Below are 15406 nucleotides of genomic sequence, written 5' to 3' on the forward strand. Positions count from 1 at the left end.
TGGGAAGTTTGTTAAGAGCTTCAGAAGATTCTAAACCACACACCTAAATAAGATCATAGATCACTATAAAATTTAATATTTTATTTATTTAACCAAGGTGACAATAAGAGATCCCAAAGGCAAAAACAAAGGGTTACCTGGTTGTTAGCAAAACTTAGCTCCTTTAATATTGAGAAGATTTAGTAATCAAAGACTTAAGAAAAACAAACATAGAAACTTCGTTTTTCTGTGCAGATAAATATAAAATATTTTGTTTATTATTTCTTAGCAAGAACAGACCAACAATAAAAGAAAATTTTGTCTTTTTAACAAAGTTAATTTCCAGAGAAAAACCAAATTCCAATCTTATATCACTGTACTTTTAAAATTCATTTATTCCAATCTTAGTGATTCCTGACCATAAATATTTTTTTCCAAAGATTCCCCTTCATAAACTTTCTACAACTGCTTTTTTAATTCAAATTTTGTCATAACTCTTTCCTCTCTATAAATAGCCAGTTTCATTTTAGGAAAAATTATTTTTTCCCTCAACAAAAATGTATTTTTATTCCTTATACCTTTCTTACATATCTCCTATTTTCCTATATATGGAGTCACTTTCCTTATCATTTCCAGCAGTCTCAAATACACGTATCAGAATTTTAACTCTTAGAAACCTTTTTCCAGTGGAAACTAAGTAGTAACCAGTTGTGAATGGTCTATTAGACTAGAATTTTTTAGATTGGCAAATTTATGAATACATTTTATATTTTATAGAAATGTGTTTTCATAGAACTTTTTAATAAAGCGTAAGACATGCTTATTAGCAAACTCTAGTATATTTAGTTTTCTGTAATAAGAAGCCCAAATCAGATAAACCTATATTTAGTAATTAATGTTAAAACATTAGCATTTTATTTTATTTTGTAAAGACTTGGATATCCAATGAATTTAACCCAATTTATTATTTAACCTAGCAAAACTTCAAAGTTTCAGGTTACCAAAATTTTGGAAGCTATTTAAAAGTTTATCTATACACCTTTTTTATCTATTCAACCTACTTGTTCTTAACAATTACCCACGTAAACTTCATTAGATAAAATCAATAATTATTTTAAATAAGTTTTGTTGACAAATTGCAACAGTTACAACAAGAATTTAATACATTCAGGTAGAATAAAAGCTAGTTATCATTATTATATCCAATGATGATAATTCCAAAAGACATGTCTATTTTAATTAAACCATCAACCTTGATTAGCTTTAATAAAAAATATATTACACCCTTGTCCACTACGAAGTCAGTTAATTTGTTTCCCACTGTCAATTTTATCTGGGCCTCTTGTGGGGAAATCTGAAGTGGGCAATTTAAGTCCAGGGGAGCCCTTGGGCCCCTTCATGTTGATTCAAGAGTTGTTCCCATTTGAACCTCATAAAGATGTGGCCCAACAGCTTGAGGTGCTTTTTGCTCTTCAACAGTGAGGATAGGAGGAGCAGGAGTCAATGGTGCTAAAGGCACTGAGGATGGTATAGGAACCACTGAGTGAAAGGCATCCATTGTGGTACAAGAAAAGAAGGAGGGGGAAGGCAGAGGAAGAGGCAGCAGGGATGCCACTGGCAAGGCCAGAGCAGATTTAAAGTTTGGACTAACATTCCTCCATCTCCATTTCCTGTCTCTCCCTCCTGAAAAGCAGGTTTATTTTCTCTGTTTGTTTTACAGCTTTCTGGTGGAGATGGAGAAGCAGGTAGTGTGTTGGGCATTGGTTCTGGTGTTTGTGCTTGGTCAGGTGGAGTTAGGATTTCCTGTCTGCCTATATTCCTCCTCCTTTTCTTTATTATTCTGATTATTAGAAAGGTCAGGTGTCTTAGATTTTTGCCCTCCTTACCTCTCTGGACCATCAATTAGGTCCCTTCCTGTGGGGCATCTTTATTTTGAAGTAATATAAATGTAGGGAATTTCATCCCATTTATCTGATCTCTGGCAAAACAACTCCGATTTACAAGATAGTGTAATAATTTAGAGATCCATTTAATGACCTCTTTCTTTCAAGCTCAAAACATACATATGCCAAGAAGTGTTACAATAAAATACCATTTTTTAAGATATGGAATCATAACTGTAAGTATGCCTATCAGACAGAATTCACTCCAGTGTGCTCTCAGATGGAACAAAACTAAATCCTCCCATTCCTATGCAGATTCCTAAAACAGACAATCAGACAAACAGACAAAGTACTTCTGAGACAGACAGATTCCTCTCCTTCAAAGAGAGGTTGGTATGGAATAACTTCTGAGTCATTTCTCTTACCAGTGGTACCACAAATTGGCCCAGAAAGGTCCAAATGGCTAAAAGCTCAGACAGCATAGAAAAAGGACTCCGAGAATGCATGCCAGTGGACTGACTTGATTCTAGATCTCAGCTCAAATAGATAAACAGATGCATGTTCTCTCTCCACAAACAAAAAGCAAAAGTAGGCAGTTCACACCAGGTTGGAGAAGACAGGGTGTCTCCCTGAAACAAAAGGAGTTTGGGCAAATGCTTGGGAAAATCCTTCAAATTCTCCACCCTAGGGTTGACTAACAAAAAGCAGATGGCTTTAACTATCATAGCCTCTGGCTTGGGAAATGAATGGGTAAGCCCTGGCACTGTCTTTGCCAACTGCTTCATCGCAGGAATCCCAAGGGGGCTAGACAAGTTGGAAGTACAACTCTTGGCTAGCTCACCAAAGTCTCTTACCAGACAGAGAACTATTTCCTAACTCAGGTTTGGCTGCTTTCTACTTGAAAAACAATACTTGAGAGACAAGTAATAGTGGAAAAGGAAAGGTTGCTTTATTCAGGAAGCCAGCAACTTGGGAAGATGGTGGACTGATGTCCCAAAGATGATCTTCCCAGTCCAGATGATGCCATAGAGTTTTAATGGGGACGTGTGGGAAATAGCAGGCTAAGTGCAGGAGAAGCTGGTGCTCAGGTAATTAATTGTATATCAACGCGACCTTGAACAGACTTGTTGGCATCAGTGGCAACTGTTTTCAAATGTGGGAAAGTCTGGTCCTTCATTTCTCAAGGTCAATGGTCTGCAGAATCTCAAGGAAAGTGGTTTAGTTTTAGGACTTAGGTCAGCAAACGAGTGCTTAGGTTGAAGTGAGTTAAACCTTAAGATCAACTGGAATGCTGTTAACTATGATAACAAGATCAGCAACTTAAACCTGGAATGAGGTAATGATTTTACATAAGAATTTTATCAAAGGGAATAGGGACAACTTTCTGAGGCCATCATGTCTACCCTGAGCCCTTCTGAGAATCTATTTTCCTACATCTCCGCCTTTTTTGACTTTATTTCTTAGTCTGTAGACCCATGTTTCCAAGACAATGAGGCAAAGATTTTGTAATTAAGATATGGGCTGTGTAGAAATTAAATCAACCTACTTAAAATGTGCTAAATCATGCATAGAAATGTTATTGATAGCTTGTAGAAAATAATGCAAAAGTCAAATTCTGTGCCACTGGAAACCAATTCTTTCTTTTGATATGTGTAATTGGAAATTGAAAGGTGGTATAAGAAATATGCTAATTAATCATAAACCATTAAAACAAGAGCTTGCAAATGCAATTATTTATAAAGTAGCAAAGTAACTTCACAGAACAAATGCTCTTCAGAAAAAAACAAATACAGTGAGATCCTATAATTAATTGCAAGTCTGATAACTTGATATTTTATTGCATTTTGTTGAATAGATGAATATTAATAGCACTTAAAAAGATGTCTAGTTTGATATTTAATTCAAAGGGAACGACATAGAAAGTGCAAGCATAGTTATCCTTAGTTTCTAATTAAAAAAAAACAAAAAACAAAAAATATAGCCTAACCTGCAAGGTGAAAAAATGGAACACACTGTGTTTGTTTTTGTTTCTTTGTTCCCTATTTTTGTTATTTTTCAGCTTCCTGTTGTTTAAGTTATATTACAAAATGAATGTGTTACAAAAATGGTAATAGATATCTACAGTTCCTTATCGGATTTTTTTTTAAAGAATGACTGAAATGTGAACCTATAATCCCCTTGACTCTATTACCACAGTTTCATATGGAAAGAACTAAGTTTCATTTGAGACTTCATGGGTACCTAGTGTATGGAGACATAAAAGGCCCTATGGGAAGTTGCAGACAACTACAATAATAGTAAAAAACAACGCTTTTTGAGTACCTGATCCTTCATTGGCATTTTGCAAACATAATTTCTAATCCTCACGCTAATGCACACTAGTATTGCAGTTTTGCAGATGAGGAAACTGAGACTCTTCAGGTTATATAGCCAACCCAAGGACAAGCATCTAGAAAGACTGCAAGTGGAATTCTTACTAAAATTATATGTTCCTTTTGCAATACTGCCACTATTTGAGAAGAAAGAGCAAAACAACAAAAACTGACCTCTCTCTTTTAGGGTCTTAGAATCTATTGAAAAACCAGGTTGAGGGCTTAGGGACAAGAAAGAAAAGAAAGTAAAATATCCCTAAGTACAACAAAACATTAAAGGGGTAACATTTACCTATATAAATCAGTATTACATTTTCATTCTTTCATAAAGCTATAAAATAATTTCAATATGTGTGCTTTTTCTTAGAGTGTGTTATTTCGTTTTTTAAAGATATTTTCTGAACATTCACCTTTGGTTGTCTAAGAAATGCAGTACTTCTTCAGTCCTTAATTTTCTTTTTGACTCATACAGTTAACTTGGAATTAGTTGCTAAATACAGGCATCACACAGTGGCCAGGGTTAGCTATAACTCCTACCGTGTATAATAAACGAATAATCAGAAAGTTGTATAATCACAAAGTCAAAATTTAAAAATGGTCAAATGGTAAACTTTGGGCTTTTGTACATAAAGGTATGCAGTAACTTTTCATTTACTAAAAACAATGAATTCTGAGAGGCGGTATGGCATGGAACGAATGAAAGGCTAATATAGGGGCGCCTCGGTGGCACAGTCGTTAAGCGTCTGCCTTTGGCTCAGGGCCTGATCCCAGCATTCCCAGATCGAGCCCCACATTAGGCTCCTCCGCTGGAAGCCTGCTTCTTCCTCTCCCACTCCCCCTGCTTGTGTTCTCTCTCATTGGCTGTCTGTCTCTGTCAAATAAATAAATAAAAATCTTTAAAAAAAAAAGGCTAATATAGTTATTTTTAGATCATTTAAAAAATAGATGGAGATAATCACTAAATCAGATATACTCACAGCTGTGGGAACTATCATGTTCCCAATAATACTACAATGTTAGGTTGGTTTTGTTTCCTCTTGACCAGATTATAAATGAGAGTTGAATAGGAGCTTAGAGATGAATCGAGAAACAATATTTGCAGTGTTTTAGGGAAGAAGATCTATAAAATGAGTCCTAAAGAAAGACATCAGTAAAAAAAAATCTAATTTAGGTTTTCCTATCAAATATAGAGCTGACATAGTAAGCCAGCTAGGGAATTTACATTTTGATTAGTTGAAGCAATATTGGAGATAGGTAAATGGGCTGAAGAAATCTTCAGAATTCAAGATATAGAACTACCAGTTATATATGTTCATAGACAAAAATAAGAGAAGTATTAATCTTCTATATTTCACCTAATGCCCAGAAAAAAAATTAACTTGGCATAAAACAGACTTCCACATTATTTCAGTGTAAATCGTCTGTGTGCAGTTTCTTAATGTAGCTTTGTACAATTTCCTGACTACTTCACTATTAATATTTCTAAAATTTTAATAAGTAGAGCAGCCTAGTCTTCATTTTCTAATCTAAATTCACTTTCTGGTAAATTCCACTAATGAAAAGAGTTTGAAATAAAAAGTTAAAATAGGAAGACGTGGCTAGGAAGACAGATTTGGGAAGATTGGAATGAGGGAGTAAAAAGATCTGAAAACTTTCAGAAAAAAATGGGCTGATTTACAGAGTGAAAGTTGATGTGAGCTTGTAGATGTTCCAGTTTTAACAGGATCATCCAGAGATATTTAGTGTAGGAAAGATACTCTTCTAAGTGGTGTTATTTGACCTTTCAGTACTAAATGTAGCCAATAGAGCAATTGTTGATCTGTAAATCAACATTCAGCCAAATCCATCTTATCAGTGAAAGATGGAAGGATTAAAGAGAAAGGATAATGAGTATCTGTACATACACAAGTTTTTATTGTGAAAATCCAAACTCTTGAGACATAAATACTTACAGTGATCTACTGATCAGAAAAGATCTAAAATTACAGAAACAAAATAAACACTGGCTTCACTAATCTAATATACAAAGAAAAACTTTCAGAAGCAGCCATAGATATGATATACTTTGCTTAAATTTTGACTTGGTATGATCTCATACCATAGCATTATAATTAGCCAGTGGATACAGTTCAGATATAAACATATTTTCATCATAACTAATGAATTATATTTTATCCACAAATCACCCAGCAGAATAACAACTGAAAAGTTTTGGTTTTTGTTTTTCTTTGTTTTGCTTATTCCTATGGTTGTCTCTATGCATTTGTGATGAAATTCCCTAAATCTGCCAAAAGCTGTCTGAAGTACACTATATGTGTGAATAATAAATCTTTATTTCCCACGTTGGTTATTAGTCAGAAACTTCCTTGTGCAAAATCAACTTTTACTAAAAAATAGCATAGCTATTGTGAATGATGGTAAAAAACATTGCTTACAGAAACGACAATTTATTATGTAATAAAGGAGCTAGAAAAATAACAACAAATGAAACATAAGCCAGCAGAAGGAAGGAAATAATGGAGATTGAAGCAGAAATAAATGATACAAAAACTAAGAAAACAATAGAACAGATCAGTGAAACCAGGAGCCAGTTCTTTGGGAAAAAAAAAACTAATAAAATTGATAAACCTTTAGCCAGACTTACCAAAAAGAAAAGAGAAAGGACCCAAATAAATAAAATCACAAATGAGAGAGGAGAAATAACAACCAGCACCACAGAAATACAAACAATTATAAGAGAATATTATGAAAATTTATATGCCAACAAATCGAACACCCTGGAAGAAATGGATACATTCTTAGAAACGTATAAACTACCCAAACCAAAATAGGAAGAAATAGAAAACTTGAATAGACTGATAACCAGCAAAGAAATTAAATCAGTAATCAAAAGTCTCTCAGTAAACAGAAGCCCAGGGCTGCATGGCTTCATGGGGTAATTCTTCCAAACATTTAAAGAAGAGTTAATACCTATTCTTCTCAAACTATTCCAAAAAATAGAAAAGGTAGGAAAACTTTATAATTCATTGTATGAGGCCAGCATTATCCTGATACCAAAACCAGATAAAGACTCCAGTAAAAAAGAAAACTGCAGGCCAATATTACTGATGAACATGAATACAAAAATTATCAATTTATTATGAAGTAGTGACAATTTGATATGGCAGTAGTGACAGTGTACTATGTTAGTGAAATTGGCATTTTAGTAGTTGAGTAGAAAATGAACTTTTATTAACACATAAAGTAGGTAATATCTCAGAATTAAATTCTTAAATATAATAAATAATTATAAATAATCCTAATCTATTTTTAAGTATAATCCTTCATTTTACCATCATGGAAAATTATATGAATCAACACCAAAGGCCCATTTAAAAGGAAATTTCATTCCTGTTTCCTTAGTCACTTGTGTTTTAAATCAACGCACACACAACTGAATAAAATAAAAAAAACATAAATTCATATATTGAATGACCATAGGAAATTAAAATAATAATGGATGTGTAAATAGTAATAGATTCCAAGGTAATTTTATGTTGTAGATTATCATATTGACACCTGTGTTAACACTACCAGTAGCATAGTCTAGCAAAAGAAATCATTACAAGTGTGCAAACCACATATATTAAATGAACTGTTTTATTCTGACTCTTCCATTTGGACCCAGTAATAGCAAAATATTACCTTTGCCTTGTCAGCCAGGTTAGAGAATCATCGGGTACTTTAATTTGAGCTGCAATCACTGATTCTAAGCTATACATTATAGGTAAATAAATATAATGTGAATAATCCCAACTAAAATTTTTATACAAGCAGTTTTTCCATTGTTTTATATCCCTTTAAAAGGTACCACTACAATTGAAAAATATGATCTCAGAACCAACAGCTGGCTACATATTGGCACCATGAGTGGCCGTAGGCTTCAGTTTGGAGTGGCAGTTATTGATAATAAGCTCTATGTCGTGGGAGGAAGAGATGGTTTAAAAACTTTGAATACTGTGGAATGTTTCAATCCAGTTGGCAAAATCTGGACTGTGATGCCTCCCATGTCAACACATAGGCATGGCTTAGGTAAGAGCTTAATGTTATATAGTTTCTGAATAATGTATCATTAGATCTTTTTAAAATTTAAATACAGCTGCGCATTATTGAGATTTTGTTTTATTTTAATTCCAATATAGTTAACATACAGTATTATATTAGTTTCAGGCATACAATGTAGTGATTCAACAATTCCATACATCACCCAGTGCTCATCAGGAGTGTGCATTATTGGGATTTAGCCAAACCCTTGGTCAAAATGTCTCCAAAATGCTGAAAAGCTGAATCAAATAGAAAAAGCTTGTGAAACTTTTTTTTTTCTTGCTTCAGATGTCATACTTGGTAATCCTGCCTCCCTTCAAATGTATTTTAAAACAGTACCACTTTAGGAAGGACAAAAAGTTTTGGGAGGAATACATCATTGAGGAACATTAAACTTCAATAGGGAGTTTTCTTCTAAACTAAACTTAGGAAAAAAAAGCAAAAAGCACTTTATGATGAAAAGACATTGTGTTTTTAATTTGATGAACTTTTTTACCTTCCCATAAGTGGAAGGGAAAAATACAGCTTTTGCTGTATTTCAGCAAAAGCCTTGGGATACAGGTCCAAGGCAGGGATATTTAGAAAAAAACTGCTTTGATTGAGAGCAACTCTAAGTTACACTTAAGCCAGAGATTCCTAAGAAGTTTAAGAAAGATGAAGTGGAGGGGCGCCTGGGTGGCTGAGTTGTTAAGCTTCTGCCTTCAGCTCAGGGCGTGATCCCGGGGTTCTGGGATCAAGCCCCACGTCAGGCTCTTCTGCTGGCAGCCTGCTTCTTCCTCTCCCACTCCCCCTGCTTGTGTTCCCTCTCTCGCTGGCTGTCTCTCTCTCTGTCAAATAAATAAAATAAAAACTTTAAAAAAAAAAGAAAGATGAAGTGGAGACTTCTGAAACAGTTGGGAACTTTGATTCTCCTGAATATTTGTTCAGGGTACATCTTTCTTCATGCTAGACTCCATAAATTTTCAATATATTAAAGTTTATTTAAAAAACATAATAATTTCCTTATTATTTTAAGAACTGACTTAGGGCGACTGGGTGGCACAGCGGTTAAGCGTCTGCCTTCAGCTCAGGGCATGATCCCGGCGTTATGGGATCGAGCCCCACATCAGGCTCCTCTGCTATGAGCCTGCTTCTTCCTCTCCCACTCCCCCTGCTTGTGTTCCCTCTCTCGCTGGCTGTCTCTATCTCTGTCGAATAAATAAATAAAATCTTTAAAAAAAAAAAAGAACTGACTTAAACAGCTAAAAAGTGGCAGATTTGGGGCTGGTATTGTTTTTTTCCCCAAATTATCTAAAAAAGTGTCTGTGTCAAATGATAAACTATATAAGTATTCAGCTCAGTTGTGTCACTGTGATTGTTAGGCATTGCTTAGAAAACATATCTTACAGAGAAATCATAGCAGGTTTTTAAAAATCTAATTGATATTACTAAGAAGGTGGAAGTGATGAAGTTCTACCACTGAGATGCTAACTGAGATGGTGGAAAAGGTGGGGGGAAAGACCAATTATGTGAATTCCCAGGGAAGCAGTTAGATAAGGGCTATTCATAGTATGTAACGGAACAAATTTCTAACGAAACCTCAAAAATCCCCATTTATTTGATTATCTCATGGGAATTTTTTTATTACTATAATAGAAAACGAGTTAAAAAGACCTACCACAGTTAACCTACGAATTATCTAACCTACAAATAACCTAAGAATTATCTGAGATTCAGTATATATGTCTCATCTATCCCTTACATTTAAAAAATGATGTTGAAATTATGCCAGAAAAAATAGTTTCTGTTTTCTATTACATCCCTAGAAATAATGTGTTCCACTACTTCCATTAACTTCGGTATTACAACAATGATAGCCTGCCATTATACAGTAACTATGCCTGAAATTTTCCTAGGTTTAAAAGACCATGTTTAGCTTCATATCAAGATTAGTAAATTATAATGTATACACAAAATCATTTAAAAAACAAAAACATTTTTTAAACAGCCAATTGTTTGCAAAATGAAAAAAAATCCATTATCTGTGGTATACCTAGGTGAGACCTCATGTTATTTTTACCTCCTAGGTGTAGCCACACTTGAAGGGCCAATGTATGCTGTCGGTGGTCATGATGGATGGAGTTATCTAAATACCGTAGAAAGGTGGGATCCTGAGGGACGTCAGTGGAATTACGTGGCCAGTATGTCAACTCCTAGAAGCACAGTTGGTGTTGTTGCATTAAATAATAAGTGAGTAAATCCAAATATGAATGCTCTTTACTCCCAGGTCATGTGGTATATTTCAGTGATCTGATCCATCAATCAATAAGCATTCTCAATGACCAGGACATCCTAGTAATCAGTAATAAAAGTCCTTTGTTGGAACTTTCCCTTCATTATATGGAAAATGCTTGTCTAAAATGAACATTTAATTAAATATTCTGTATTGCCTTGTTATTTAAGTGTAGTCCTGGGACAAGTAGCATCAGCATTACCTGAGATCTATTTAGAAATGCTGAATTTTAGTCCCACCCTAGACTTTCTGAATCAGAATTGGCATTTAAAAAATATCCTCAAGTGACTTGTGAGCACATTAAATTTAAGAAGCACTTTTATAGGCAAGGAAGTTCCAATTGTGCCTTCGAGAAGTTACCATTTTTTTTACATCATCACTTATTAAAACTCTGGTTAGTGTTGTAATAGGCAAGACGTTTTGCTCTTTGTCTTTCACTGTCCTGAGTGTTCAGGGTTCCCAACTCTATAATTACACTGAGTCCTATCGTTCTGAATCTTTCCCCTTTCCTGATCACTTGCCTAGAAATCAAGGTAATATATTAGAACCCAATGACATTAAAGGTTGTTAAGATCTTTGAATTGTTACTTCTTCAAATTTATTACGCCCTTTCTGACAAGGGGCCTTTGGAAACTATGACCAGCATATAGGAGGGACTTTAATGATGACAATTTCAGACACCAGAATTGATCAGTGGCAGGAGACAGCCTTGTGTGTCTGTACTGACTGTATATAATGTCAGTATTTCATTATACAACTGGGAAATTTCAACAAAGATGGTTATAGCACCTTGTGCACAAAGTAGTAAATGTTTATTCTTAAGAGGCTACCCAGGCTTACAGTGTCGTAGAGCTTGAAATATTCCAAAATCTGATTATTTTTGGCCTGATCTCAATATCAGGTGACTTGGGAACAATCTTCTACCTATTACAGAACAGAGTGGAATCATCAAATTTGAGTAATTGCATTTTGTTTTACTGACTTGCTATTATTCACAACTGAGCATGAAGGGTAGTTATAAACATATGGTTTAGTAAATCGTTATTTTTTTATTGATGCAGGATTAAATTTAAATTAGATTTAAAATGCTGCTTATCATAAGAATTGGCATTCTAAAATTTATGGAAGAAATGGGAAAGCTAATATATCTTCTTAGGAAAAAAATCTGGTTTGTTGATTCTGTCTTATCCCCTTACCTGTTTATTAAGTTAGTCTTCTTAATGACAAATGTTTTTAATACTAAGTAAAACAGTTCATAAAAATAAGAGGGATTTTAATGCTATGCAGCCGAACCTAGCCAAAATTGTAAGGTTGCTGGAGTTAGTCTTTGGAAATATCCTACTGCCCTTTTTCTATTTTAATTTCCAGGTTTATTGAGGTATAACTGACAAATACTGCCAATGTTTTTGACATCTCCTTTCTCTCTCTGTCTTCATTTCTTATGGGATGTTTTAGTCCATTGTGTCAAACTTTCACAAAAATGATGTTGCCTGGGAGGTTTGGGGTAGAGTAGACCTTGAAAAATTCCTTTAGATAACTATCCATTCACAAACTCAGGCCATCCACTACAAAATACTAAGCGAGTAGAACATATAGTCATGAACTTGAAATGCTTTGTACAAGGCATTTTCACATTTATTCTATGCACAAGTTGAATACGTTTTATACACACACACACACACACACACACACACACACTTCTGTTCTTTTTTCCTAGACTATATGCTATCGGTGGTCGTGATGGAAGTTCCTGCCTCAAATCAATGGAATACTTTGACCCACACACTAACAAGTGGAGTCTGTGTGCTTCAATGTCCAAAAGACGTGGTGGTGTAGGAGTTGCAGCATACAATGGATTCTTATATGTTGCTGGGGGTCATGATGCCCCTGCTTCTAGCCATTGCTCCAGGCTTTCTGGCTGTGTGGAACGGTAAAATGCTTCTATTTATTTTTGCATGTATTTATTTGTTATTTTTTTCAGAAATGAGAAAGATTTTCAGACTACTAGAAAGTTGTCTTCCAAATAAGTGTTAATCCTTTCAGAGGATTAATTTTTTGTAAAATTGCACACTTACTCCTAGGCTCAAAATATTTTGAAGAAACTCTTCTAATGTATTTTAGGTGCATCATAAGAAATATATTATTTAAATGTTCTTTTGTTGTTTGATAATCACCCTATAAAATAATGAAATAAAAGGGATGCAAGAATAAAGAAATTTAATGCCAAACTATATCACTCAACCAATTCACCATCTGAAATCAATATGATGTTACTAGTTCAAAAATTATATTAGTCCCCAGAGAATGAAGACTATACAGAAAGAATTCCCAAGGAGAGATGCTAATTATATTTTGAATGATAACTCTATTGCCATAAGTATTTAATTTTCCAAAGGTAACTTCTTTAAATGAGAGACATTTGTTTGGATAAAGTGTGATACGTTTGTTCAATAACTCAGTCATACGATTTGTAGTTATAACATTCACATTCCCTTCAAGATATAGATAGATAGATGATAGATAGATGATAGGTAGATGATAGATAGATGATAGATGATAGTTAGATAGATGATAGATATATAGATAGATATATCCTTGATATAAATTGTATCTATCTATCTATCTATCTATATAAAATAGTTAAAAGATATTAACCTAAGGCCAAGTGACAAATTTACAATTAGTAAGGTTATCAGAATTCAGAAGATGGAGATCAGTATTGGATGATGTCCACAAAAAAATTCATGGAGGAAGTATAATTTGTATTTGTATATACACAATATAATGAAGGGAATTTCAGATCTAGAAAAATTCACAACCAAAATCATGGATATAAAGGAAAAGGATTTGTAGATAAAAGCAGAGACTAGATTGAATATAATTTGGGAGGACAATTCAAAACACAAATAAGTACCACATCATTGATAGCCTGAAATGTCAAAGTGGAAGCTTTTGGATTTTAACTTGTAGTGAAGGGACAATTAAATTTAAGGGGAATGGAATATCACAAAGAACACAGTTTAGGGGAAATTGATCTAACAGTGATATAAAGGATAGAATTCAGGAAGAAAAGACTAAAGGGACAAATATAAATATTATATGTTTTCTTCTGAGAAACTTACCACTGAATCATAATTGGTAACACTAATACTGTGTTTCTTATAGGAGATAATTGATCTGTGGTTGTTTTTTTTTAAGTTTAATCATATTAAAACCATATGATCATTTCAATTGATGAAGAAAGAAGTACAACATCCATTCATGACAAAAAAAAAACTCAAAAAGATTAGAGGGAACATACTTCAACATAATAAAAGTCATATATATGATAAACCAGCAGCTAACATTACACACAATGGGGGGAAACTGAGAGTTTTTCCTTTAAGGTCAGGAACAAGACAAGGATATCCACTCTCACCACTTTTATTCCATATAGTACTGGAAGTCTAAGCCACAGTGAATGGACTAAATAAATAAATAAATAAATGACATCCAAATAAGCAAGGAAGAAGTGAAACTTTCAGTATTTGAAGATAACATGATACTATACCTAGAAAACCCTTAAAACTCCACAAAAAAACCCCACTAGAACTAATAAATGATTCAGTAAAGTCTCAGGATACAAAATCAATATACAAAAATCTGTTGTATTTCTATATATTAATAATCAAAGAGCAGAAAGAGAAGAAAACAATCCCATTTACAATTGTACCAAAGCAATAAAATATCTAGACAAAAAATTAACCAAAGAGGTGGAAGTCTTGTTCTCTGAAAACTATAAAATACTGATGAAAGAAATTAAAGATGACACCAAAAATAGAAAGGTGTACCATGCCCAAAGATTGGAAGAACAAACATTGTTAAAATGTGTATGCTACCCAAAGCACTCTACACATTTAATGCAATCCTTATCAAAATACCAACAACATATTTTCACAGAGCTAGAACAAGTTCATAAAATTCACATGGAACCACAAAAGATCCCAAATAACCAAAGCAACCTTGAAAAAGAAAAGCAAAGATGGAGACATCACAATTCCAGGCTTCAAGTTATATTTCAGAGCTATAGTGATCCAAAAAGTATGGTGCTGGTACAAAAATAGACTCATAGATCAATGCAACAGTACAGAGAACCCAGAAATGAACCCACAAGTTTATAATCAACTAATCCTCAACAAGCAGGAAAGACTATTTAAATAAGACAATCTCTTCAACAACTGATGTTGAGAGAACTAGACAGCAACATGCACAACATTGAAACTAGACCATTTTCTTTTTTTTAATTTTTAATTTTATTTATTTATTTATTTTTGATATAAAGTTCGGTGATTCATTAGTTGCATATAACACCCAGTGCACCATGCAATATGTGCCCTCCTTACTACCCATCACCAGCCTATCCCATTCCCCCAACCCCCTCCCCTCTGAAGCCCTCAGTTTGTTTCTCAGAGTCCATAGTCTCTCATTTTCTTATACCATACACAAAAATAAACCGAAAGTGGATTAAAAACCTAAATGTTAGAATGAAACCATAAAAATTCTAGAAAAGACCACAGGCAATATTTTCTCTGACATCAGCCCTAGCAACTTTTTTGTAGATAGGTCTTCTGAAGCAAGGGAAACAAAAGAAAAAATAAACTATTGGGACAACATAAAAATAAAAATCTTCTGCACAGCAAAGGAATCAATCAACAAAACTACAAGGCAACCTACTGAAGGAAGATATTTGCAAACAACATATTTGATAAAAGGTTAGTATCCAAAATATATAAAGAACTCATACAATTCAACAGCAAAAACACCCCCAAATGATCCAA

General features: G+C 33.9%; 1 protein-coding gene across 4 annotated transcripts in view; it reads left to right on the plus strand.

Annotated features, from left to right (window-relative positions):
- KLHL4 (kelch like family member 4) overlaps window positions 1–15406 on the plus strand; it is a 156359-nt gene that overhangs the window by 113176 nt on the left and 27777 nt on the right. For 2 of the 4 annotated variants that reach the window (XM_002928403.4, XM_034649909.1), the window contains exons 7-9: window positions 8081–8305; window positions 10384–10546; window positions 12307–12519. In XM_002928403.4, coding sequence (XP_002928449.2) covers window positions 8081–8305; window positions 10384–10546; window positions 12307–12519 — 601 coding nt within the window. The remainder of the gene's footprint in view (window positions 1–8080; window positions 8306–10383; window positions 10547–12306; window positions 12520–15406) is intronic. The other 2 variants (XM_034649910.1, XM_019809143.2) reach the window with 2 other exon arrangements.

The sequence above is a fragment of the Ailuropoda melanoleuca genome, chromosome X (genome assembly GCF_002007445.2).
Source record: "Ailuropoda melanoleuca isolate Jingjing chromosome X, ASM200744v2, whole genome shotgun sequence".
Lineage (NCBI taxonomy): Eukaryota > Metazoa > Chordata > Mammalia > Carnivora > Ursidae > Ailuropoda > Ailuropoda melanoleuca.